Source organism: Phyllobates terribilis, unplaced genomic scaffold (genome assembly GCF_046119375.1).
Source record: "Phyllobates terribilis strain yellow unplaced genomic scaffold, ASM4611937v1 Scaffold_9__5_contigs__length_417890890, whole genome shotgun sequence".
Lineage (NCBI taxonomy): Eukaryota > Metazoa > Chordata > Amphibia > Anura > Dendrobatidae > Phyllobates > Phyllobates terribilis.
Window position 1 is genome coordinate 379,999,827 of NW_027362769.1, and position 27,630 is coordinate 380,027,456.

The following is a 27,630-nucleotide window of genomic DNA, read 5'->3' on the forward strand; positions in this document are numbered from 1 at the left end:
AGGTCGGTCACTGTTAAATTAGGCGGCTGTATCCACAGCGGGTTAGTATCGTCCTTGTTAACCCCGACAAATGTATTAAAATGAAAAACTAAAAAGGTAAAAAGAAAAATTAGTAGTAATGCATGTCGGGAATTGTAGTTCAAATCAGAGTCACATGACCATCTCGTAACGTCACTCCCACAGGCGACTACTAGAGTTGATTGAAATTAGCATTAATGATACAAATTGCTTAGTGTTCTTCGTTAATAATCACGAAAATAACAGGAATATTTAGAAATAAAAAGAAAAACAACAACACTAATGCATGCCGGGATTTGTAGTTCAGATTTCCGGTCACATGACTAAATCGTGACGTCACTCTCACGGGTGATTTTTGGTTAAAACTCAAATAAGCATATCGGTTGCAATGTGCATAGTAATCTTCATCAATAACCCACAACAGAACGTAAGGATTGGAAAAATAAAAAATAACCGTGATGCATGCTGGGATTTATAGTTTAGAATGCAAGTCACATGACCAACTCGTCACGTCACTCCCGCAGGAGACCGTTCAGATAGTCACGAAGTAAGGTAGTAGGTCCCCCGCTGGTGATAATTATCATGGATAAGCCCTTCAAAGAATGAAACTAGAAAGGAAAAACGGAACAATTACAGTGAGGCATGCCGGGAATTGTAGTTTAGATTGATCACGTGAGCTCTGACATCGCCACTACGGAGAGAGAAGAGGGTCATTTTGCAGCAGCAAGTGAGTCCCAGAGCGGGAAACGACATGAAGTGTAATTATTGGAGACCTCCTTATTAGTACGTAGTTGTTTATGAGAGATGATGCTGATTATTTGGCCTGTAGCCTCCTACTGTTCACAACAGCTGAGCGTTTGTTACAATGTGTCAGTCTAGGGGGATGAGGAATGGATATGTATGGCCTGGTGTATGGTGAATAGCTGTATGTAGTGCATTAGACCTATATTGTGTGATCTGACAACCTATTAACCCCTTCCCGGTATGGGACGTACATGTACGCCCTTTAGTTGTGGGTGTACAGTGATCAGAGCCAGCTCCGATCATGGCTGTTTAACTATTTAGATGCCAATGGCAGTCCTCGAGAGCGGCCTTTAATAAGTTCTCTAGCGGGTGCGTTGTGATCGCAGTGTGCCAACTGGTTGCCATGGCAACTGGGAGTTTGCTGAAGGCCCCGTCACCACCATTTTTATTGTAATTTTTTTTTTTACTATATACCGTAGTATTTATTGCACTAAATATTACAATCGATCGCAGGTTCATATCCTATAAAGGGGAGTAAAGAAATAAATAGTGACCATAATAAAAATTAAAAAAAAAGTTTTTTGAAATATTGGAAAAAAATAAGTTTCACCCCCTTCCTTTCTCCCAATCCAAAAATAAAAAAACATTTAGAAAAGTCTGATCTGTAAAATTCTAAAAATAAATTAGCTGTAAAAAAAAAAAAAAAAAGAAAAAATCGAAACTCCTGAATTGCTGTTTGTTTGTTTTTTGTCAACTTGGAAAAATGGAATAAAAGGCGATTAAATCATCAAATGTATCACAAAATGGTTCCTATAAAAAAAACTACCGCACGAGGCGGAGAATAACGAGACTCCATCTATGGAAAAATAAAAGTTACGGGTCTCAGAAAACAACAACACCATCATTTTTTATGACAACATTTTTGTTGGGCTTTCCTTGATATACTGTAAGTGTAAAATTGTCTTCATTTCTAAACACTTTAGTGTTGTACAATTCCTCTTTCATGGATTTTATTTCTTTAGGCACTTCTCGCCTTATCTTGTTCAGTGTTCCCACGATGGTTGTTCCTTTGCTTTTTAGCTGTTTAGCTAATTTTACTGAAGTAAAATAATTATCGGTTGTAACATTGCGACCTTTTTTCAAAAACGGGTCCAGTAACTTCATTACCACATGGTCAGCTAAACGGTCCTCAGCACGGCGTGTGTCATCTTTGCCAAGATAAGGGAAGCCATTTGCCAGATATTTGCTCCTCTTATCAACAGCTAGCCAATATTTGTGGCCATATTTATCTGGTTTGGAAGGCATGTACTGCGTGAATGGACACCTAGTTTTGCTTGGGAAAAGTTGCTCATCCACCGTTATGTATGGGCCAGGTTTGTAACACGCAATACAATTTTCAATAAACCTGTCCCACACAGTAGAAAATAGAGCAAACTTGTCCGTTTGCAGTCTCTCCGATCGAGTAGATTTCTCATCAAATCTGAGAAACCTCATAATTTCAACAAAGCGGTCCCTAGACATTGTCGCTTTGCAAAACGGTATTCCCCAGTCATTACACCAAATACTGCTAATCGAGTGACGGTTCGTGCCAGATATTCCACGAGCATAGAATATCCTCATCAGATAGAGTTTGTTCAGCATTACACAGTAATACAAGCAGGTAAAACACAAGGAAAATGTGAAAAGTTGACATGTAAATTGAACTACATCTATATGAACATCAGGGTAAATAAGACAGAGTGAAAAAATTATGCACAAAACTTTATAGCAACATTTAGTGACAAAAGGACCTCAAAATATAGTAGGGAGTCAAAATGACTCCCTTCAGTAGTTCTTGGTAAATTTTGAAAAAAACGCGCAAATTTTTCACCAAAATTATTTATTCTCACAAAATCTTTTTTCACATCATATTTGAGGAAAAGTCACCGAGTTTCAAGCCGGAATTCTGAAAAATGTAGTCACAGAAGAGAAATAAAAAACGAAAGGAGTCAAAATGACTCCATCAGTAGTTCTAGTGTTAAGGATGGGGAGGGGAGAGCAGAGGCCGTGCATTCCTGTGAGGTCTGGGTGACTTTGTGACCAAGTCATGATTTGATTAGTATTACTTCTTTTACAGGGATGTGTTGACCTCATCGGTTTTCTGTAGCGCTCAGACATGAAAGCCGCCGACTCCTCCCGTTATGATCCTCCAGAGAAGTATTTTAGTTTTTAGCAGACCACTGACTCTTTTCAGCATTCGCTCGTGTTCTGTAAACTCCATCAACATGTCGCTGAGAATCCCTGTTCAGAAGGTCCTGTGCGTGGCCGAGAAGAATGACGCCGCCAAGGGGATTGCCGATCTTATGTCCAGCGGGAGAATGAGGAGGGTGAGGTCATGAAATGCAATTTCTTACTAAAAAGGGGACCGTAATGGGCACAGTCACATGTGCAAATATCACACGCATCTTCCTAAAAGATCCATTTCAGAAATCTGTGGCTCATGATCAATCACTGGTTTAAAGAAGATCTGTTTTCGCATCAGTCCTGATGTCTTTCATTGCGGCAGATGCTCATCTTCCTATATGCAAGAAGAATTCACAAATTTTCCATTTTATGCTATTGGGTTTACGAAAATTTTACGTATTTGTGTGCATGGGATACAGTTTGTCACTGGAATTGATGCAGATTTTCCAGTGCTCTAAAATTTGTGTCAAATCTGATCCTCATCGCTGCCATCTTGGTTCTCCTGTGATGCTCAACCACTGGATGGGCTCCATGAGAGACCATGATTTCCCCCTTTAAAATCTGGATACAAAGCTAAGCAGAAATTAGGGGAGTTGAGTGACCATCTTTGTGGGAGCGATAATAAAAGATTTTCTCAGAAGTGAAAAAAAAAAAAAAATTAAATATATATAAAAAGAAAGCGCAGCAGCACTCCATTATGGCCAAGATACCTAAAGACAATAAAAACATTGGATTTAAACTGTGTTATTACTCAGTGAGCTTTACTTACAAAAAATGAAGGTTCTTAGCGCATAAATTGGCCAATTCATGTGTGCCCATCAACCACTGCAAGGTGACCTCCCATCTGATGGGTACTACTCTGCCTACATGCCTCTCTTGGGCTACAAGCCTATAACTCTGGACAGAACATGTCACTTCTGGGCTGAAACACCTACAATTTAAATGGGCTGATGGAATAGAATATACATCACCTGCTGGTTAAATGGGGGGAGTGCAAGTTCAAACAGGAGGCGGTTACTACCTCCTATAGTAATATGTAAAAAGCTTTTTTTGTAAGTAAAGCTCACTGAGTAATAACAGTTTAAATCCAATGTTTTTATTGTCTTTAGGTATCTTTGCCATAATGGAGTGCTGCTGCGCTTTCTTTTTATATATCTTATGCAGTTTCTGCAGCTTGCACCTGTTCACATTTAGGATGTGCTGGTCAGTTTTCTTTTTACATATACAGTACAGACCAAAAGTTTGGACACACCTTCTCATTTAAAGATTTTTCTGTATTTTCTTGACTATGAAAATTGTACATTCACACTGAAGGCATCAAAACTATGAATTAACACATGTGGAATTATATACTTAACAAAAAGTGTGAAACAACTGAAAATATGTCTTATATTCTAGGTTCTTTAAAGTAGCCACCTTTTGCTTTGATGACTGCTTTGCACACTCTTGGCATTCTCTTGATGAGCTTCAAGAGGTAGTCACCGGAAATGGTCTTCCAACAATCTTGAAGGAGTTCCCAGAGATGCTTAGCACTTGTCGGCCCTTTTGCCTTCACTCTGCGGTCCAGCTCACCCCAAACCACCTCGATTGGGTTCAGGCCTGGTGACTGTGGAGGCCAGGTCATCTGGCGTAGCCCCCCATCACTCTCCTTCTTGGTCAAATAGCCCTTACACAGCCTGGAGGTGTGTTTGGGGTCATTGTCCTGTTGAAAAATAAATGATGGTCCAACTAAACGCAAACCGGATGGAATAGCATGCCGCTGCAAGATGCTGTGGTAGCCATGCTGGTTCAGTATGCCTTCAATTTTGAATAAATCCCCAACAGTGTCACCAGCAAAGCACCCCCACACCATCACACCTCCTCCTCTATGCTTCACGGTGGGAACCAGGCATGTAGAGTCCATCCGTTCACCTTTTCTGCGTCGCACAAAGACACAGTGGTTGGAACCAAAGATCTCAAATTTGGACTCATCAGACCAAAGCACAGATTTCCACTGGTCTAATGTCCATTCCTTGTGTTCTTTAGCCCAAACAAGTCTCTTCTGCTTGTTGCCTGTCCTTAGCAGTGGTTTCCTAGCAGCTATTTTACCATGAAGGCCTGCTGCACAAAGTCTCCTCTTAACAGTTGTTGAAGAGATGTGTCTGCTGCTAGAACTCTGTGTGGCATTGACCTGGTCTCTAATCTGAGCTGCTGTTAACCTGCGATTTCTGAGGCTGGTGACTCGGGTAAACTTATCCTCAGAAGCAGAGGTGACTCTTGGTCTTCCTTTCCTGGGGCGGTCCTCATGTGAGCCAGTTTCTTTGTAGCGCTTGATGGTTTTTGCAACTGCACTTGGGGACACTTTCAAAGTTTTTACAATTTTTTGGACTGACTGACCTTCATTTCTTAAAGTAATGATGGCCACTCGTTTTTCTTTACTTAGGTACTTTTTTCTTGCCATAATACAAATTCTAACAGTCTATTCAGTAGGACTATCAGCTGTGTATCCACCAAACTTCTGAACAACACAACTGATGGTCCCAACCCCATTTATAAGGCAAGAAATCCCACTTATTAAACCTGACAGGGCACACCTGTGAAGTGAAAACCATTTCTGGTGACTACCTCTTGAAGCTCATCAAGAGAATGTCAAGAGTGTGCAAAGCAGTCATCAAAGCAAAAGGTGGCTACTTTGAAGAACCTAGAATATAAGACATATTTTCAGTTGTTTCACACTTTTTTGTTAAGTATATAATTCCACATGTGTTAATTCATAGTTTTGATGCCTTCAGTGTGAATGTGCAATTTTCATAGTCAAGAAAATACAGAAAAATGTTTAAATGAGAAGGTGTGTCCAAACTTTTGGTCTGTACTGTATATATATATATATATATATATATATATATATATATATAATATACACATACATACTAGATGGTGGCCCGATTCTAACGCATCGGGTATTCTAGAATATGTATGCGGCCGACTGGGCGCAATCAGCAGAGCGGTGTTTAAATTTGGTGCCAATATCGCTGATTGGTCGCGGCCGGCGGTCGCGACCAATCAGCGAATCGTATTAGTGATGACCGGGGAGCGGCGCTGCCTGTTCGGGTACTTCTGCTGGGAGATGACCGGCTGCTCGCAGCAGAAGTACCCCGACCGGCGGCGCCGCTGACCTCCATGATGCTACCATCGGGAGATCAGCGGCTAGGGCCGCTGATCTCCCGACGGCAAGTGCAAAGGAAGGACCGTGGAGCGGCGTCGCCGGTCGGGATACTTCTGCTGCGAGCAGCCGGTCATCTCCCGGCTGCTCACAGCAGAAGTACCCGATGACCGGCTGCTCGCAGCAGAAGTATCCCGAACGGCGCCGCCGCTCCCCAGTCCTCCCCTCACACTTGCCGTCGGGAGATCAGCGGCCCTAGCCGCTGATCTCCTGACGGTAGCCGCATGGAGGTCAGCAGCGCGACCAATCAGCGAATCGTATCAGTGAGGACCGGGGAGCTGTACTGCCTGTGTGGGTACTTCCGCTGCGAGCAACCGGGAGATGACCGGCTGCTCGCAGCAGAAGTATCCCGACCGGTGGCGCCGCTCCACGGTCTTCCCTTTGCACTTGCCGTCGGGAGATCAGCGGCCCTAGCCGCTGATCTCCCGACGGTAGCATCATGGAGGTCAGCGGCGCCGCCGGTCGGGGTACTTCTCCTGCGAGCAGCCGGGAGATGACCGGCTGGCGCCGGTCATCTCCCGGCTGCATCGCCGCTGACATCCGTGCGGCAGATGAGCTGCTAACGGCCGCCATCTTTTTCTAAAATCCGGCGTCGCTGATTGGCCGCGGCCAGACCAATCAGCGACGCGGGATTTCCTGGACAGAAGGACAGACAGACGGGATAAGACGATTATATATATATTAGATATATATTAGGAAATGGATACGTTTTGGAGTGTTTTAAGTTCATTTTTTTTATACATCTACAGAGAGAAGGGTTTTCGAAGTTTAACAAGATCTATGAGTACGAATATCATCTTTTTGGAAGGGTAAGTGATAAAAATGAGCGAGGGAAGAATATATGTATACAAGGATAGCTCATTGTTTGCATCCAGAAGCTGTTTCTATTCACCGACAGCAGGCAAAGATTTTGATTTGCAATGCGCTTCTCAGTGATTTGCGCCATTGTACAGACACTCACCAACTATTCGGCCATGTGTGTTCTTGGTTTGGATCTTTATAAATCTTTACACCCGGTCATTTCTCCGCAGGACGTCTCCGTCATTATGACTTCAGTGTCCGGACATTTGCTGGCGCTCGATTTTCAGAGTCACCTGAAGTCCTGGTTGGTTTCTTCTTTTCATTTGAAAGACTTGAGAACTGATGGGAGAGAGATCTGCAATGTTAACGGTGTCGGTGAAGCTTGCCAGAGACATAAGATAATTCTAATAAAAAAAAAAAAACATAAATGTTTTATTTAAAGGGTTTATTCTCGTTTTCATAGTTGGCATTATTGGACAGAGCTTATAAATACAAGTAATTTTGCAATTTACTGCTTGTTAAAATTTTCAGCTGTTCTTGAGATATTAACACTCTTCTTTTGTTTACAGCTCGTCAGTCTCCTAGGCAACAAGCAGTAAACACAAGAAAAGTGTGAATATCTCAAGAACGGCTGCAAATTTTAACAAGCAGTAAATTGCAAAAGTGATTGTTTTTGCAAACTCTGTCTGAAAATATCCATTTTTGAAGATGGCAATAACCCCTTTAAAAAGATGATCCACTAACTGCCCCATAAATTAGAAACTCGCCGCTCTATTGAAGTGTGAGCGCTGCATAGTAATGTCACTCGACTGTTCTCAGACCCGGCACTGAGATTACTGGGATGTGATTGTAAAGTATTTTTATGAGTTACAGTCACATTTAAGAAGGGGCTGTGCAGGTAGCTGGCAACCTTTTTTAACCGCTTCCCGACCGCCCACTGTAGATAAACGTCCGCGCTGCCTGGGCTCTGTGCAGCGTGGACGTTTAAAAACGGTGGGTGGTCTCGCAGTGCTCAGGACCCCCTGGGTCCTGCAAGCGCTGTGAGAGCGGTGCAGAGCGTTAGCTCTGACAGGTCCCAGTGATGTTAACCCTTTGCTGTCTTCTATATGCTGCGATCTATAGTGATCGCGGCATATAGGAGACAGCAGGAGGAGAGGGGGTTGTCCACTTACCTCTCTGACGACCCCTTGATTGCTTTCAGGACCTGGCGTTGCTATGGCAGCTGGAGGTCACATGACCGCCTCCAGCTCTGCCATATATGGTGTCCTTCTGTCTGGCTTCAGCCTGTAGCTGATGCCAGACAGGAGACTGTGAAACAGTCAGTGAAGATCTCATATAATGTAATATATGTCTATTACATTACATGAGATCAGGGATCAGAAAAATAAAAATTAATGTCCCATACAGGGACTAAGTAAAAATGTAAAAAAAAAGTAAAAAAAAATGTTTTGAAACTGTTAAAAAAAAAAATACAAAATAAATAAAAATAAATAAATAAAATATTAAACCGATAAATCCATATAGTTATGCAAAAATAAAAAAAGTACACATATTTGGTATTGCCGCGTCCGAAACAACCCGAGCTATAAAACTGTCACACTAATTAACTCCTTATGTGTACACCATAATAAAAATAAATAAAAAACGGAGCAAAAAACTATGCTTTTTCCTCATATCGCCAAACAAAAAGTGGAAAAAAATGCGATCAAAAAGCAAAATGGAAATAGAAATGGTACCGCTGAAAACGTCATCTTGTTCCGCAAAAATCAAGCCGCTATACAGCTCCATCAGCCAAAAAATAAAAAAGTTATACCTCTCAGAATAAAGCAATGCAAAAAAATATTTTTTCTATAAAATTGTTTTATTGTGTAAAAGCGCCAAAACATAAAAAAATATACAGTAAGTGTAGTATCGCTGTAAACGTACTGACCCGAAGAATAACGCTGCCTGATCACTTTTACCACACGCAGAACGGCATAAAAAAAACCCTCAAAAAACAATTCCTGAATTGTTGGTTTTTGTTAATTTTACCTCCCAAAAAAACGGAATAGAAAGCGATCAAAAAATGTCACGTACCCACAAATGGTACCAATAAAAATGTCAACTCGTCCCGCAAAAAACAAGCCGTCACATGACTCTGTCGGCCGAAATATGGAAAAATTATAGCTCTCAAAATATGGCGATGCAAAAACTAGATTTTGCAAAAAAAAAGCGTCTCTTAGTGTGTGACAGCTGTCAGTCATAAAAACCCGATATAAATCTGGTATCTCTGTAATCGCACCGACCCGAAGAATAAAGTAATCTAATCAGTTATATCACACTAGGAACGGCGTAAAAAAATAAATAAAACCAATTCTTCACCTGCTACTGATTTGTTTATTATGTCTCCCAAAGATCGCAGTATGGCTCGGCACACATTTATCCTGCGCTCTGCGCTGAGCACTTACGCCAGAGTTTCCATGTAAATCTCTGAAATATGTGATTCAGACGGAACCCATGACGGAAGATTCCCTGTAATGAGGCAGATATAGGCCACTGTGGATGCCGTCTAGCCTGGGATCCCACGGTGTCATTTGTTTTAGGTGTGCATAAAAGTGCGGTTGGCCACAGTTTTGTGCACTTCTGAAAAAAAGGACACCGCTAAACAGAGGCCAGACGGAGTCCAGAGTAACTCTGCTGCCTCATTACAGTGAATGGATCCCGCAGGGGTTTCATCTGAATTACATCACTTGGAAATTTAGATGGAAACCCCGATGTAAGTGCTCAGCCTAAAGCGCCGGATAAATGTTACGTAAAATGTTCCCAATAAAAGCTGCAACTCAGTCCTCAAAAAAAGCTAGTCCCCACTCAGGTCCGTCATCTGTTAAAAATATAAGGGACTTCCAAGTTACTGGTAGCAGAAAGGCTCTGGAAAAGCAAAATGGCCCTTGCCTCCCAAAAGAAATTCAAAAAATTTTGTGCTCCCAAATCCAAATACCTATTCTACAATAATTTGTTCTCCAATTGTCAAATAGCACACCGTCCCCCCCAGATCTCACCGTATGGCTGAGCGGTACGATACCGCCACATATGGGGTATTGGCACTTTTAGAAGAAATTGTGTGACACATTTCGGCACCATTTTTACATTTTGTCCTGTGTGAAAATGTAAAATCTGAGGGTAAAACATTTTTTTGTGGTAAAAATATAATTATGCTTTTTTCACTGCCCAATGGTATAAATTTAAAAATTAAAAAATACTCACTACTTCCCTAGATGAATTCCTTGAGAGGTGTAGTTTACAAAATGGGGTCACTTGTGGGGGTTTCTGCTGTTTCGGCATGTCAGCGACTCTTCAAATGTGACACGGTGTCTGCCACCTATCCCAGCCAACATAGCGCTCCTTTCTCTTCCGAACCCTGCCGTACACCAAAGCAGTGGTTTTCCCCCACATATGGGGTATTGGCGTGTTCAGGAGAAATTGTACAACAATTTTCATGGTGCAATTTATCCTGTTACCCTTATGATAGTACAAAATTAGGGAAAGGAAAACATTTTTTGTGGGAAAAATGTGAAAATTTTATTTTTATGGCTCAATATTATAAACTTCTGTGAAGCAGCTGGGGGTGCAAGGTGCTCACCACACATCTAGATAAGTTCCCTAAGGGGTCTAGTTTCCAAAATGGTGTCACTTGTGGGGGGTTTCCACTGTTTAGGAACATCAGGGGCTCTCCAAACGCAACATGGTGTCTGCTAATTATTCAGACAAATTTTACATTCAAAAAGTCAAATGGCGCTCCTTCCCTTCCAAACCCTGCCGTGCGCCCAAACAGTGGTTTTCCCCCACATATGGGGTATCGGCGTGTTCAGGAGAAATTGCACAACAAATTTCATGGTGCAATTTATCCTATTACCATTATGATAATCGAAAATTAAGGGATGAAAAACATTTTTGTGGGAAAAATTTGAAAATTTTATTTTTACAGCTCAATATTATAAACTTCTGTGAAGCACCTTGGGGTTCAAGGTGCTCACCACACATCTAGATATGTTCCCTAAGGGGTCTAGTTTCCAAAATGGTGTCACTTGTGGGGGGTTTCCACTGTTTAGTCACATCAGGAGCTCTCCAAACGCAACATGGTGTCTGCTAATTATTCAGACAAATTTTACATTCAAAAAGTCTAATGGCGCTCCTTCCCTTCCGAGCCCTGCCGTGCGCCCAAACAGTGGTTTTCCCTCACATATGGGGTATCAGCACGCTCAAGAGAAATTGCACAAAAAATTTTGGGGTCCATTTTTTCCTGTTACCCCTGTGAAAATAAAAAAAATTGGGTCTAAAGTAACATTTTTGTGAAAAAAGTTAAATGTTAATTTTTTTCTTCCACATTCCAAAAATTCCTGTGAAGCACCTGAAGGGTTAATAAAGTTCTTGAATGTGGTTTTGAGCACCTTGAGGGGTGCAGTTTTTAGAACGGTGTCACTTTTGGGTATTTTCTGTCATAAAGACCCCTCAAAGTGACTTCAAATATGATGTGGTCCCTAAAAAAATGTTTTTGTAAATTTTGTTTAAAAAATGAGAAATCGCTGGTCAACTTTTAACCCTTATAGCTCCCTAACAAAAAAAAAATTTTGGTTCCAAAATTGTGCTGATGTAAAGTAGACATGTGGGAAATGTTATTTATTAAGTATTTTGTGTGACATATCTCTCTGATTTAAGGGCATGAAAATTCAAAATTTTCGCCAAATTTCCGATTTTTTCACAAATAAACGCATGTGATATCAAAGAAATGTTACCACTATCATGAAGTACAATATGCCACGAAAAAACAGTCTCAGAATCAGGGGGATCCGTTGAAGCGTTCCAGAGTAATTGCTTCATAAAGTGACAGTGGTCAGAATTGAAAAAATTGGCCGGGTCACGAAGGCAAAAACAGGCTCTGGCGCGAAGTGGTTAAGGAAGAGCTCCAATTTTGTATCAGTTTTGGAATGTAGAAATTCAGCACTCAGTATATGTGTGTGTGTGTGTGTGTATATATATATATATATATATATATATATATGTATGTATGTCTTCTGATATCTCTCTGCTGCTTTTCAGCACTGTTGCTCAGTGGGGGTCCGCGTCTTGAGCCCTCCCATTAATTGCATCAGTTCAGGTAATGAGTCATCGTGTCGCTTTGCAGGCGCAGCTGCAACCCAGTTTCCCTCTTTGATGCAGAAGTGGAGAAATTTTGTCCAAACGATTTCCTGAACATTAAGGTAAGTGTTCCCTCGTGTTTAAGCCTTTTTTTTATCACTTTTCAATTTTTTCCAAGTGAAGGCTTGCTTTTTTGTTGTTGCAGAAAGGGCTATCTGGCAAATGATACATCTAAATGCCGCTGTCAAAGATTGACAGCAGCATCTAAATGGTTGACAGCAGCGATCAGATCTCAACTGCATCTGCTCCTGATAGACACAGATGATGGCTGTGTAACAATGCCGGCATTATCCGCTTGTGGATGGAGCTGATACATATTTGGTATGGTGGTGATTTACTACTGATATTGATGACCCCGTCTTTAGGAGAGGTCATCATTATCAGATATGTGGTGGTCCGACACCGATAAGCGCGTGCTCCTCCAGCCTCACTGCTTTCACACATGGGGGTGAGTCACGAATAATTTTTGACGATCTTAAGAATTTTAAAAGTTTTGCAACTTTCATGCAACTTTTTGGTGTTTAAAACATGTATGTGCTTGCAGAAAACCCTGGAGCGGGATGTGCGGCAGTGCCAGGCTCTCGTCATATGGACGGATTGTGACCGAGAAGGGGAGAACATCGGATTTGAAATCATCCACGTCTGCAAAGCAGGTACGGGCTCATCCTCCACGCTCACTTGCCTTTTCGGCGCCTCCAAACATTAACCCCTTCATCATTTTGTCGGACAGTGAAACCCAATCTTCAGGTATTCAGAGCGCGCTTCTCTGAGATCACCCCCCGATCCATCCGAGCCGCATGCGAGAACCTCGTCCCACCTGACCAGAACATCAGCGACGCCGTGGATGTACGAATGGAGCTGGACCTTCGAATAGGTGGGCAGCTGGCAATAGTAGGGGTCAGCGTTATTCCCCTCCAGTCCTGTTACCCCATTGATTTCTGTTTTTTTGTTATTTCAAGGTGCGGCCTTCACCCGCTTCCAGACTCTGCGCCTCCAGAAGATCTTTCCGTCTGTGTTATCCAGCCAGCTCATCAGCTATGGGAGTTGTCAGTTCCCCACTTTGGGGTTTGTGGTCGAGAGATTTAAGGCCATTCAGGCTTTTATTCCTGAAGCCTTTTATAAAATCAAGGGTAAGTGAAAAGAATGTGTATGTGACGCTTTCTTCTTTATCTGGGCTCCTTTCTTAAAGGGAACCTGTATTGCAAGCTACCTAATACAAGACTATATTATTACATGCAGAAATATGCTTCTTTCTACACTTATGAGACACTTTTTTTTCCATCCGCTACCCCCCCAGCCTTATTGAATCAGCATTCACCCTGAAAAACTGCTAAAATGTGTCTTGGGTAATACAAGATGAATTGCCAGCTCACTGAGGGATCAGATTACAGCTGCCTTTTAAAGTCTATAGGGAAGTCAGAAATACTATAAGAAAGGCAGACAGACTGCTTGGATAGCAGCTTATTAGTTGGTGTTTTATATCAGAATTCACAGCTACACTGCTCAGTACTACTGTATATTGTCCTCAATGCTCCCACTTCTTTTTAGTGTTTTATCTCACCTCTGTTCTGGATTTATAGCTACACTGCTCAGTACTGCTCTGTTGTCTTCCATGCCACTTTTTTATAGTAAGTGTTTTATTTCTTCTTGGTAATGGATTCATTGCTACATTGCTCAGTACTCCTGTGTTATGTCCTCCATGCTACTTCTTTCTAGTAAGTGTTTTTTCTCACTTCAGTGCTGGATTCACAGTTACACGGCTGTATGATGCGTACCATGCTGCTTCTTTCTTGTGAACGTTTTATCTCACCTCAGTGCTGGAGTCACAGCTACACTGCTCAGTGCTGCTGTATGATGTCTTCCCTATTTATTTCTAGTAAATGTTTTTTACCAGTACGTCCATCATAACGGCACGACAGGAGTTAAGTCCTCTGTTCCTCTAGAGACAGGAAACACATGAGAGGTTAAAAGCCCCCCGCCTCATCACACCCTCAGTGTTTTTCCTGTCCCTAGCAGGACAGGATGCTAGGAGAGGTTCTCTCTGAAGATGAAAAAATACCTGAGAGCCAGGGGGATCGGGGGGGTCTGAACTCTCCCATTCCTTCGGTCCAGAGGCTCCATGCTGATACCCCACTGAGCGGGGGTCCCTCAGCCAGAAAACCGCCACCCTGCCGCTCTATGCCCTGGACAGGGGGCTCTGAGCGTTGCGCTGCCCGCCGGCGTTATCCTGAAGGGCCGGAGGCTGCGTGCGCTCCACGGAGCCTAGACTTCCGGCCGGGATACACCGGGGGGCTGAGTCAGGTAAGCGGACATCCGCTTTGGGCCGGCGTGCGTTCCAGAGTGGAACGCACGCCACGTGGGCTTGTCCTTCCGGATCGATGACGCCGGGAGGCGGGACTTCCGGCGGCCAGACCGCTCAGGTGCCCGGAGGCAGTGGTGAGCCTTCAGGGCATGTTCTATAAAACAAATGGCGACAAACAGCGGTTGGGGGCTTGGCCTACTCACCTGGATCAGGTAAGACCCTATAAAAGGGTACACCTCAGGCACACACACTCTGACACCATGGAACCCAATCCTACACGGTCAGAAGCCCCTTCAAAGTCCCTGGGCAGTGTGAGTACAGTCTCAGGCCCTTGCCTGGATAATTGAACCCTGTAATCCAGGGCAGGTCTTTTATTAGCAAATCTCCTGTGTCCTTTTTTTCTGGATTAGGATAGGGGAGCCCAGAGGTCTGGATCGTCCTCCAAAAAATCAAGAAGATGTGTATCCTTTAACACAGAGGCTGTGTAAAGAATGTATAGCTGAGGTTTTAAAGGAAGAAAAAGCTTCCTTTTTGACGGACATGAGATCTATGATCCGTGAGGAGGTCCAGAACACAGTCTCGAGCCTTATACCTTTCCATACACAGCCGTCATCCCAAATAGTTCAACCCTCTCCTCGCCAGAAAAGACCCAGGTGGGATATGGAAGAGTTGTCTGAGGAAGGAGAATATTTAGACTCCGCATCAGAGCACAGTCTGGAAGAGGACGAGGATCGCTTCTCTCAGTTACCCTCACAAGAGAGAAAAAAATATATCTTCTCTGCAGAACATACGGATGAGCTATTAAAGTCCGTTAGGCATACTATGAACTTGGAAGACAGTCAGGTCTCCCACTCCAGACAAGATGAAATGTTCGCAGGTCTGAGGACTCAGAGAAATAGTGTTCCCTGTAAATGAGCATTTAAAAGCAATGATTATGGAGGAATGGGAACAAGTGGAGAAAAGACTCATTGTGCCAAGAGACTTTAAATCCAGTCTTCCTTTCAATCCGGAGGACATCAAACTTTGGGAGGAAATCCCTAAGGTAGACGTCCCAATAGCGAAAGTGGCTAAGAAAACGTCCATCCCCTTTGAAGAGTCGTCTTGCCTCAAAGACGCAATGGATAGGAAGGCGGAGAGCATGCTCAAAAGGAGTTGGGAAGCCTCAGCAGCCATAATTAAATCTAATATCGCTGCCACTTCAGTGGCAAGATCCATGTGCCTTTGGTTGGACGAGCTGTCAGATCTAATTAGGTCTGACTCCCCTGTAGAAATGCTATTCCTATGTTAAAGCTGGTGACACAATTCATGGCTGATGCCTCGGCTGAGTCGGTCAGATTCGCAGCTAGATGTAGTGTACTATCTAATACCGCTAGACGGGCAATATGGCTAAAAACGTGGTTGGGTGATAGCCACTCAAAAAATAAGCTGTGCTCAATTCCTTTTTCGGGTACCCGGGTCTTTGGTCCAGTGTTGGACGAGATCCTAGAGAGAGCGTCTGACAAGAAAAAAGGGTTTCCCGAGGATAGGGTTAAGAGATACCGGCCCTTTCGTGGAACCCGTCGCTCCCCTAAATGTGATTACAGGGGTAAGGGTAAGACAGGGACATGGTCTTACAGGAAGGGAGGAAAGGACAGAGCAGATCAGGTCTCCTCTGGGGCCCCAGCTAGACCATGACGCCATTGGAGTGGGGGGCAGGCTTCTTTTCTTTCGGGACAAGTGGGCGTCCATTACAAAAAATCAATGGATCCTGTTTTCCTTAGGGGAAGGTTACAAAATAGACTTTTCCCATACTCCCCCTTCGTCCTCGCTCCCCCGTAGATCTCAGAAGTCTATGGCAGGATATATTAGTCCTTCAATCCCTACACGTGGTGAAACAGCTCCCCACTTCAGAGCAGGGTTTAGGCCATTATTCCTCCCTCTTTTCGGTGTTAAAATCCTCAGGCAAACGCCGTACGGTTATAAACCTCAAGCCCCTAAACCAGTGGGTGGAATACAAAAGGATCAAAATGGAGACTATAAAAACCAGCATTCCATTGATAGAGAAGGGATTGGTAACGTCCACCCTAGACCTCAAGGATGCATATTACCATGTTCCATTTCACCCAAGTCACCAGCAATACCTAAGGTTCGCTTTAGAGCAAGAGACATAGTACACCACTTTTAATTCACTTGCCTACCCTTCGGTCTGTCCTCGGCCCCCCGAATATTTACAAAGGTTATGACAGAAGTAGCGGCCTACTTAAGAACACAGGGGATTGTAATCATCCCTTACCTGGACGATATATTGTTGGTGGCAGAGTCAGAGTCTCTTCTTCTCAGTCAACAAGATCATACGATCAAAACCCTGGAATATTTGGGGTGGAACATCAATTGGGAAAAGTCAAGCCTCCAACCAAGTACCTCAAAGGTATTTCTAGGGGGTACTTTTAGATTCCAGTCTTCAGAAGTCCTCCTTTCTTCAGGAGAAACGAGAAAAAATAAAACTGGAGATTTTCAACTTCGAGAAGCGAAAGACCACCTCAATCAGATACGCCATGCGGATCTTAGGATTGATGACTTCATACATTCCCAGCGTGAAATGGGCACAGGCCCGTTCAAGACCATTACAGAAATCGATCCTGTCAGTTTGGAACAGACGACCGTCGGGATTAGACAAAAAAATGAGACTGTCAAGGGAGCTAAAAAACTCCCTTTCCTGGTGGACAGACCCTTCAAACTTAGAAAATTCAATAGACTGGATCCTTCTTCCTTCAATCCAAATCCATACGGATGCTAGCCAAAAGGGCTGGGGAGCAAGCATAGGAAACATATCTACAAGGGATGTGGCCCAAAGAGATACGACACAGGTCGTCAAATTTCAGGGAGCTAAGGGCGGTCTGGGAAACTCTTCAAAGATGTCAACATTTGCTCAGAGGAAATCACGTAAAAGTTTTCAGAGACAGCAGGACCACCATCTCTTTTCTTCGTCGACAAGGAGGTCCAAGAGGAAAATGGTTACAATCCTTGGCGGCAAGAATTTTCCACTGGGCGGAGAGAAATGTTCTTTCAATATCGGCTATTCATCTAAGGGGGTCCGAAAACGTGGTAGCAGATTTTCTCAGCAGAGCAAGAGTTGGTCCCTCAGATTGGGAATTGAATCATCAAATCATTCAATGATGGGGCACCCCGTCCATAGACCTGTTCGCGACCAGAAAAAACAGGAAGCTGCAGCTCTTTTTCTCCTTGGACCCAGCCGACAGCCCAGAAGGAATAGATGCCCTTTCTCAATCGTGGGGAACAAAACTGGTGTACGCCTTTCCTCCAGTCCCTCTCATCCCAAGAGTACTAAGGAAAATCCAACAGGAGAGGGGAGCTCTTATCCTGATAGCACCTTACTGGCCCAAAAAGAGCTGGTTTCCTCTGCTACATCGGATGTCGGTGGATCTCCCATTCAGACTCCCAGCCAGGAAAGATCTTCTGTTGCAGGGTCCCTTGTTACATCCGAACATCCAATTCCTCCAGCTGACAGCATGGAACCTGAGAGCCGGATCCTAGCCTCTAAGGGCCTTTCTCATCGAGTGATTACAACTCTCCAAGCCCGTAGGAAACCAGTAACGTCAGCCATCTATTCTAGAATCTGGAGACAGATCTGTAGCTTTGCAGGTGAGTCTGTGGGAAATTCGTCTCGCCCCAATATTCCAAAGATACTGGATTTCCTCCAACAGGGGTTTGATAAGGGTCTGAGGCCAAATACGTTAAAGGTTCATATCTCGGCCCTAAGTACTTTCTTGGACTACTCCTTAATAGACCACCCATGGATATCAAGGTTCATAAAAGCAACTTCTCTTTTAAGACCTACGATAAGGAGTCTGGTACCACCGTGGGATCTGAACCTTGTGTTGCGAGCTTTATGTAAGTCTCCCTTTGAACCCATGGAAGAAACATCAGTAGACCTGCTCTCTATGAAATCAGCCTTTCTTGTGGCAGTTACTACAGCGAAGCGGGTAGGTGAGATCCAGGCTCTCTCAGTTCTGGACCCATACCTTAAGATCCTGGAGGACAGATTGGTTCTTAAACTGGATCCCTCCTTTCATCCTAAGGTGGTGTCCAGTACGAACCTGAATCAAGAAATAATACTGCCATCTTTCTGCCAGTCTCCCAAAAATGAAAAGGAAAAATCCTTCCATACCTTGGATGTCAGGAGGGCCGTTATTCGGTATATATAGAAGTCACAGCTCCCTGGAGGAGAGACTCAAACCTTTTTCTGCAATTCTCAGATGTGAATAAAGGCAAGAAAGCTTCTAAGCCGACTCCAGCAAGGTGGTTAACAAGGACTATCGCCCTCGCATGTGAATCAGAGGGGAAGGATCCACCAATTTCCCTTAAAGCTCATTCCACTCGAGCAATCTCCGCTTCTTGGGCGGAGAAAGCGGGAGCATCAGTAGGCCAAATCTGCCAGGCAGCAACCTGGTCTAGTATATCCACATTCAGTAAACATTATAAGTTATCGTTCAGTCAACAATTAGCCTATGGCCGTAAAGTCCTTCAGGCAGTATTCCCGCCTTAAATGTCCCAATTTTGATTTGGTATGTCTCCTGTCGTGCCGTTATGATGGACGCACTGGTGAAATAGGAATTATTCCTACCGTTAATTACGTTTCCAGGAGTCCATCATGACGGCACCATATTCCCCTCCCCTGCTTTTGACACTAATGTGAATGTAACATTGGTATGTGTATATAATAAAATAGAGTTGCATCCATCCTGGATGATGATTAGTACAAACACTGAGGGTGTGATGAGGCGGGGGGCTTTTAACCTCTCATGTGTTTCCTGTCCCTGGAGGAACAGAGGACTTAACTCCTGTCGTGCCGTTATGATGGACTCCTGGAAACGTAATTAACGGCAGGAATAATTCTTATTATGTCACTTCAGTGCTGGATTCATAGCTACATTGTTCAGTATGGTTCTGTTATGTCTTCTATGCTACTTCTTTGTAGTAAATGTTAGATCTCACCTCTGTTCTGGATTCACAGTTACACTGATCAGTACTGCAGTATGATTTATTCCCTGCTGCTTCTTTCTAGTAAATGTTTTATCTCACTTCAGTGCTGGATTCATAGCTACACTGCTCAGTACTGCTCTGTTATGTCTTTTATGCTTTTTTGTAGTAAGTGTTTTAGCTAACCTCTGCTGGATTCACAGCTACATTGCTCGGTACTGCTGTATAAGGTCAACTCCGCTGCTTGTTTCTAGGAAAAGTTTTATCTCACCTCTGTGCTGGATTCACAGCTACACTGCTCAGTACTGCTGTACAATGTCTTCCCTGCTGCTTCTTTCTAGTAAATGTTTTATCTCACCTCTGTGCTGGATTCACAGCTACACTGCTCAGTACTGCTGTATAATGTCTTCCTTGCTGCTTCTTTCTAGTAAATGCAGGATATAGTGGCCAGGAATCATGTTATCGTGTCTGGTGTTACAGCTCATTCAAATTGAGCAGAAAGGCAATACCACACACAATCGGTGCACAGGTATAACCCTGTTTTTGGAAGAAATCAGACTTTTTTTTTTTCTCTTATCTTGGACAACCCCCTTAAAACTGTTAAAATCTGTTGCTTTTCATAACTCTGTTATAAGCCTATATACTTATATCACCTTCTTTGGGTTCAGTGACTCATGAACATGAAGACGAGATGGTGGAGTTTAACTGGAAAAGAAATCGTCTCTTCAATCATACGGCATGCCTGGTTCTCTATCAGATCTGTATGGAGGTATGGTTCTATCTCTTTAAAGGGTTATACTCATTTTAATAAATGGATTTGGTCAGGATAGTACATGTAAGAACAAGCACTTTTGCAATTTACTGCTTGTTAAAATTTTCAGCCGTTCTTGAGATATTAAAACTTTTTATTTGTTTACAGCTCGTTGCCTAGGAAACTCTACCAACGATCATGACGCACATTCTGTTGTCTAGCAGCGGTCGTCTGTCTCCAAGGCAACGAGCTGTAAACAAAAGAAAAGTGTTAAACTTTTCAGCCGTTCTTGAGATATTATCACGCAGCAAATGGCAAAATTGTATTTACAAGCTCTATCTGACTATATTCATCTGTGAAGATGGTAAATAACACTTCTACAATCTATGTTCTGTAAATTTATACACCTCTAGACCAAAAGAATGGCTTATTTTGCAAACGTTGGGCCAGTATATGTTTTCAGTAGGCTCCTTATGGATTACAATGACAGATAACATCTCTATATACAGCTGATAACACAACATCCACCAACCAGAACAGGTGATGTCACAGCTCACCTCCTCCCCCTCCTGTACAATGACTGATAACACCTCTATATACAGTAGATAACACAGGATCCACCATTCACAATAGGTGATGTCACAGCTCACCTCCTCCTCCTGTGCAATGACTGATAACACCTCTATATACAGTAGATAACACAGGATCCACTATTCACAATAGGAGATGTCACAGCTCCCCTCCTCCTCCCTTCACAATTAATTTTGCACACGCTCGTTAGATGCATCAATACAAGAGATAGGAGTCTATTCATTGCTGCTAATGTACGTGTGCAATTTTTAAACAGGAATTTTGTGTGAAAATTGCAAGATTTTTAAAATGGATCATGATACCTATAATTAGAAGGAAAAAAAAGTAACAAAAAATTGCTATAAATAATAAAACGCTGTTTCTTGTTTGTTTTCTAGGATCCCACAGCTACGGTTGTTCAAGTCGGGAGTAAACCAAAAAGCAAATGGAGGCCGGTGGCGCTGGACACTGTGGTAAGAATACCCGTTTTTACACCAGATCATTGGTCGCCTACCTGTCGCAATCTAGCTGTTGTAAAACTACAACTCCCAGCATGCTCGGACAGTTGGCTATCAGAGCATGCTGAGAGTAGTAGTTTTGAGAGCAATAATGGCTCCGGCCACCGCGCCGCCATTGGAAGCACCGTTCCTTAAAAATGAATCATGTGGGCCTCACCCTAGTAGCTCACTGACTGTCTCCATGCCGAGTTCACTTATTACTTCTGTGCAGGAAATGGAAAAATTGGTTTCTCGCAAATTGAAAATCGGAGCCAAAGAAACCATGAAGATTGCAGAGAAACTCTACACACAAGGGTAAGAGCGGGACCGACCGCAGCAGCGTATCTACGTGACCAGACAAAACCTTTCATTTTATGTTACTCATCGCATTTTCCTTTTTTTTTTCTAACAGTTATATCAGCTATCCCCGCACAGAGACCAATATTTTTCCTAAAGATCTAAACCTCACAACGCTAGTTGAGCAGCAGATGCCGGATCCCCAGTGGGGAAGTTTCGCACAACGTATTCTGGAAAGGGGTGGGCCAACTCCAAGAAACGGGAATAAGTCAGATCAGGCCCATCCCCCCATCCACCCCACAAAGTATACCAACAGTCTGCAGGTGAGCGTGTAACATCAGACACTTACTAAGAATATAACTACTATAATACTGCCCCCTATGTACAAGAATATAACTACTATAATACTGCCCCCTATGTACAAGAATGTAACTACTATAATACTGCCCCCTATGTACAAGAATGTAACTACTATAATACTGCCCCTATGTGCAAGAATATAACTACTATAATACTGCTCCTATGTACAAGAATATAACTACTATAATACTGCTCCTATGTACAAGAATATAACTACTATAATACTGCCCCTATGTACAAGAATATAACTACTATAATACTGCCCCTATGTACAAGAATATAACTACTATAATACTGCCCCCTATGTACAAAAATATAACTACTATAATACTGCCCCCTATGTACAAGAATATACCTACTATAATACTGCCCCCTATGTACAGGAATATAACTACTATAATACTGCCCCTATGTACAAGAATATAACTACTATAATACTGCCCCTATGTACAAGAATATAACTACTATAATTCTGCCCCTATGTACAAGAATATAACTACTATAATACTGCTCCCTATGTGCAAGAATATAACTACTATAATACTGCCCCTATGTACAAGAATATAACTACTATAATACTGCCCCTATGTACAAGAATATAACTACTATAATACTGCCCCTATGTACAAGAATATAACTACTATAATACTGCCCCCTATGTACAAGAATATAACTACTATAATACTGCCCCTATATACAAGAATATAACTACTATAATCCTATATCACATTTTCTTGCTCTTACACACAGGGTAATGAGCAGCGCCTCTACGAGTTCATTGTGCGTCACTTCTTGGCTTGCTGCTCTCAGGACGCTCAGGGTCAGGAGACCACAGTGGAGATTGACATTGCCTCTGAGAGGTTTTTTGCTCACGGACTGATGATCATTGCCAGGAATTATCTGGACGTTTACCCCTATGATAAATGGAACACAAAGGTAGGGATTGGAGTATTATATTGTGCGCCCCCTGATGGAGTGTTTCTTTTCCCGTCTTGGTAACTAGTTTTGCTGTTCTGTTAGGTAATCCCGGTGTATGAGATGGGGTCCAGGTTTCAGCCCACCACGGTGGAGATGGTGGATGGAGAAACCAGCCCTCCGCAGCTTCTCACAGAAGCAGATCTCATCTCCTTGATGGAAAAACACGGAATAGGTACGTGGCTGCAGAGCAAGGAATAATCAGCACCACAAAGCCTCTAACCTGCCGGTGTCCTCATTGTCTCCTGTAGGGACCGACGCCACCCACGCTGAGCACATAGAGACCATTAAGTCCCGTATGTACGTGGGTCTCACACCGGAGCAGAGGTTCCTCCCAGGAGAGCTGGGGATGGGGCTGGTGGAAGGTGAGGATCCGATACAGATATTATATCAGTGACATATGAAGGAAATGAGCGGCAATTAAATTAATGAGATACAGATTTTTCACTGCTGTGGATGTGCCATAAATGTCTGATACGGGTGTCGTCTCTGAGACTTCTACTTAGCCCGCAGAGTCGCGGCTTCTGTAAATGGGGAGGTGGTCACTGACTCCCATGTTCCTCCTCCAGTCACCTACAAGGCTTATAGCGGCTCCTCCTGCAGCCTCCCGCCACTGTGCGCCGACTCCTGTCCCCTTACACAGCCTCCTGTCTTTTTACCTTGCAGCCTCTCTTCCCCTCTCCCTGGCTTCTCGTGTCACCTCCTGTCCCCTCCACGACTCCTCGCACAGCCTTCTGGCCTTCTACCCCACAGCCTTCCTTCCCCTCTCCCAGGCTCTTTGTGCCATCTCTTTTCGCCTCCCCGGCTCCTCACACAGCCTTCTGTCCCTTTACCAAGCTGCATCCTGTCCCCGGCCCTTTCTGCCGCCTCCCGTCCCCTCCACGACTCTGTGCCACCTCCCGCCACTTCTCATTGCATCATCATCTCCATTCGCTGTCTTCCATCCTTTCCATAGCTTCTTGCGCTGGCTCCTCATGCCAACTCCTCTGCTTCCACCACCCATCTTCTCCCTGGGCCGTTTCCTATGCCCTCCCTGTCTCTATGGGCCGCCTCCCGTGCCCTCCCTGTTTCTTCGGGCCATTTCCCGTGCCCTCCCAGACTCGTCGGGCCGCCTCCCGTGCCCTCCCAGACTCGTCGGGCCGCCTCCCGTGCCCTCCCAGACTCGTCGGGCCGCCTCCCGTGCCCTCCCAGACTCGTCGGGCCGCCTCCCGTGCCCTCCCAGACTCGTCGGGCCGCCTCCCGTGCCCTCCCAGACTCGTCGGGCCGCCTCCCGTGCCCTCCCAGACTCGTCGGGCCGCCTCCCATGCTTTTATTAACTCGGGTGATGCGATGAGCCCCCTCCACCCAGAGCCAGTCATAAACCTCCATAATCTTCATCCTACCAATTACTTCGTCTCTGTTGCCCCCATTGCTTTCTGTTGATCATTTCCACAGGTTACGATTCCATGGGCTTCGAGATGTCCAAGCCGGACCTGCGCGCCGAACTAGAGGCTGATCTCAAGCTGATCTGTGAAGGCAAGAAGGACAAGTTTACGGTCTTGAGACAGCAGGTTGAGAAATACAAGCAGGTCTTCATAGAAGCTGTGGCCAAAGCCACCAAGTGAGTGGTCCTCAGTTTGCCTTCATCTTCATAGCAGAGTTCCTAGGTCGCTTATACCGGATCTCTTCCTCTCTGCAGGTTGGACGAGGCTTTGTCTCAGTATTTTGGACAGGCTGCGCAACCCGTGGAACAGCAGGAGATTTACGCAGAGACGCCTCTTCCTATACGAAAATGTCCTCAGTGCAACCGGGATATGGTTCTGAAAACCAAGAGAGATGGCGGGTATAACTATACTACGGTTTATGCCGTTGCTCAACCCTTTTATGAGGTTCCCAGACCTACACCTTAGTTCCCTCACAGGCTCTTTCCACTAGAGTTCATAAACTTTCTCAGTCATCCCAAAAATCCATCAAGAGTAAAAGAAAAAGGAAGGAGGGGGATGGAGCAGCAGCTGCTCTCTGTGTCTGTGACACTGCATGCTGTCAGAGGGGAGGGGTTGAGTTTGGAGGCATTTGATTGGTTCAGAGTGTGACGCATCACACCAGGGAGATCCCGCCCACTCCGCTGCTGTAGAGAGAGAGAATATGCATTGTCAAAAGGATAAAAAAAAGACCCCAAACTACAGGATGGACGCCATAGGGTAACCACTCGTAACTCTCCATCTGTAACAGTCTCGTCTTTGTGTTTAGGTTCTACATTTCGTGCCTGGGATACCCGAGTTGTAAGACATCCGTCTGGTTCCCCAGCTCCGTCTTGGAGGTGTCACGAGATGAGAGCGTGTGTGACGTGTGCCGACCCCACCCTGTGCACAAGTGAGCTGACACTTTATATCTGTATATGTCCGAACGGTTTATAGGAACTTTGCTGCTGTCATTGAATAGAAACACTTGGATCTGTAAAGTTCTCCTTACACAGCTTCTGTTTGTTACATTGTATCAGTGAAGGCAATCCTCAGCTAAAGCCTGTTCTCTCTTATACATAACCCTTCCCCTCTTCCTTCTCCCCCATTAGGCTGAAGTTTAAATTTAAGCGCGGCAGCGTCCCCCCGTTGATGCCTCTTGAGTTTGTGGGATGCATCGGGGGTTGCGACGAAACGCTGCGAGAAGTCCTAGATCTCAAGTACCTGCAGGGAGGCAACAACAGAGCAGCCCCTCAATCCGGCCCGAGGGAGAGGAACCACCAGTCCACCAACGGGGCAGGTCATTCAAGAGAAGGGCAAAGTCGTCAGCCGCCTGCCAAGAAGGAGAGGAACCCGAAACTTGTGACCCCCGCTGTCCGGCCGTCCGTAACAAGCGGGACTGATCATAACGAGGTGGTCTGCAACTGTGGGGATAGCGCTGTGCAGCTAACTGTCCGCAAAGAGGGTCCCAATCAAGGTCGTCCATTTTATAAATGCAACAGCGGGAACTGCAACTTCTTTTTGTGGGCGGATCAGGAGGGCCTTGCTGGCAGAAGTGCCCCGCCCCTGCAGATATCCGGAGGACGTCCCCCGAGGAGTTCTTTCACAAGTCCAAGGGATACTGGAGGTGGAAGTGGAGACCCTGCATCCGAAGGTCAGGCTTCTTGTATGTGCAATCAGCCCGCCGTCACTCGTACGGTGCAGAAAGACGGCGCCAACAAGGGCCGACAATTCCACACGTGCTCCAAACCCAGAGAGCAGCAATGCGGCTTCTTCCAGTGGGCGGACGAGAACGCGCCACCAGGTAAGGGGTTGGGGTGGTCCTAGGGGTCCCACTTACACCAGGGGGACTACCTGCCCTGAGAGAGCTGAATGGGACACTAAGACTTTTGTTTAACCCCTTGTATCTCTCCCTCATCTCCTCCAGGAGGCTCCGGTGACTATCCCAGCGCCTTTGGTGGCAGCTTCCCGGCGCAACGCAATTCTGGCACAAAGAGCAAACGTTCCGACCACAACTCTTCAGATCGAGGACCGACGGCGAAAAAGCCGCGGACTTGTGGTTTATGTCACCAACCTGGACATAACAGGACCAGCTGTCCCCAGAACAGATGAGGAGCCGCCAATATTTTATCTTGTACGTCCCTCGTGAATGGAAAATCATCATCATCCTTCTCCAGCGCCCTATAGATGTTCTATATTTTACGACTTAAAAACTCCTTGGTTATTGGGCCGGATTCACATATCCATGCACGGACCTCCGGCCACAGGGTCTCCTGACCCGAGCGTAAAACACGGATGTGTGAATCCCTACCAATCAGACGGTTGGACCGGCCTCCGGCTTGGCTCCATATTGACAGCGATGATCCAGAAAATTGGTCGAAGAGGAGTCGTCGCTGTCTCAGGGGGTTCTTTGTCTAATTGGGAGATGGGTTTCCCGGAGGCTCAAATACTTCTCCCAAAAGAAGAAATAAAATATTTTATTGGGTCCAAAGAGCCAGAGTTCAGTTCATATATTAAAAAAAATCATATCTATTAGGGAAGGGGTTAATGTCCCCTGTTTGGGTCATTCATCTAGGACCCGGAGTAGTGAGCAGCTATAAAGACTGTCTCTTGATTTGGAGGATCCGACTGTGCAATGCTTAATTTCCCCTGTGGAGGTGCTGCAGGGAACTGTAACACATGCCAGGTTCTTGCAGATTTCCTCATATTTGCCGGCGTCTCTTCTGATTAGTTAGGCCCCAGTGTAAAGTCATCGCTGGACCAGAGTCCTGCAAATCTTTTCGCTCAGTTCTAGTGATCAGTTTATTATTGGCGCACCCTACTAACTTAAAGGGATTGTAAGAATCCCTTTAAAGGAGGAAAAAATCATCACGTAGCACGCGCCTTATATTGCAGATCATGTGACTGAATCTTATAGGTTTGGATTTTTTTTTTATAATTTATTTTAATATAACGATGTAATATTCTGTGAGATTATCTACCCCCGAGCGTCCACAGAAGGTGCCGTCAGCATTATAACCGCTTTTTGTGCGGAGTTCATTCAGTCTCGTGACGATTGTAATATATTATATTATTTTTGTTTTAATGTAGTACAAATAAAACTATGAAAAATATTGCATTTATTCCTAGGGGTTATCCTCATAAGTAATGGTATGATGGGAATTTCAACTTTATAATCTACTGTGTGTATCAATTCCTCAGTGGTTTCAAGAATTCCGCTTATTGTCAGTGAATGGGAATATTCTAGCTGACTGATCTGTTTAGAAATATCAATATGCAATGGTTAATAAGAACGG

General features: G+C 44.3%; 1 protein-coding gene across 3 annotated transcripts; it reads left to right on the forward strand.

Moving 5' to 3' along the window:
* The first annotated feature begins 530 nt into the window (after positions 1–530).
* Positions 531–27,456, forward strand: TOP3A (DNA topoisomerase III alpha). 3 transcript variants are annotated; one of them, XM_073648465.1, is made up of 20 exons: positions 531–801; positions 2,879–3,128; positions 6,937–6,996; positions 7,219–7,292; positions 12,150–12,225; positions 12,708–12,816; positions 12,894–13,037; positions 13,123–13,293; positions 20,114–20,214; positions 21,165–21,239; positions 21,496–21,578; positions 21,676–21,883; positions 22,671–22,856; positions 22,941–23,070; positions 23,147–23,260; positions 24,330–24,495; positions 24,574–24,717; positions 25,125–25,247; positions 25,447–26,138; positions 26,262–27,456. In XM_073648465.1, exons 2-20 carry the CDS (start codon positions 2,943–2,945, stop codon positions 26,444–26,446), a joined length of 3,027 nt encoding a protein of 1,008 aa, XP_073504566.1. In that variant the 5' UTR covers positions 531–801; positions 2,879–2,942; the 3' UTR covers positions 26,447–27,456. The 3 variants fall into 3 exon arrangements, with proteins under 3 accessions (XP_073504566.1, XP_073504567.1, XP_073504568.1); XM_073648466.1 differs by having other exon boundaries at positions 531–776; XM_073648467.1 differs by having other exon boundaries at positions 531–745.
* Positions 27,457–27,630: the final 174 nt, after the last annotated feature.

Coding starts and splice junctions, on each gene's coding strand:
- TOP3A (XM_073648465.1), top strand. CDS start 2,943: ATGATCCTCCAGAGAAGTATTTTAGTTTTTAGCAGACCACTGACTCTT. Junction 13,038..13,122: donor GGAGCTGGACCTTCGAATAG/GTGGGCAGCTGG, acceptor TGTTATTTCAAG/GTGCGGCCTTCACCCGCTTC. Junction 23,261..24,329: donor GGGGATGGGGCTGGTGGAAG/GTGAGGATCCGA, acceptor TCATTTCCACAG/GTTACGATTCCATGGGCTTC.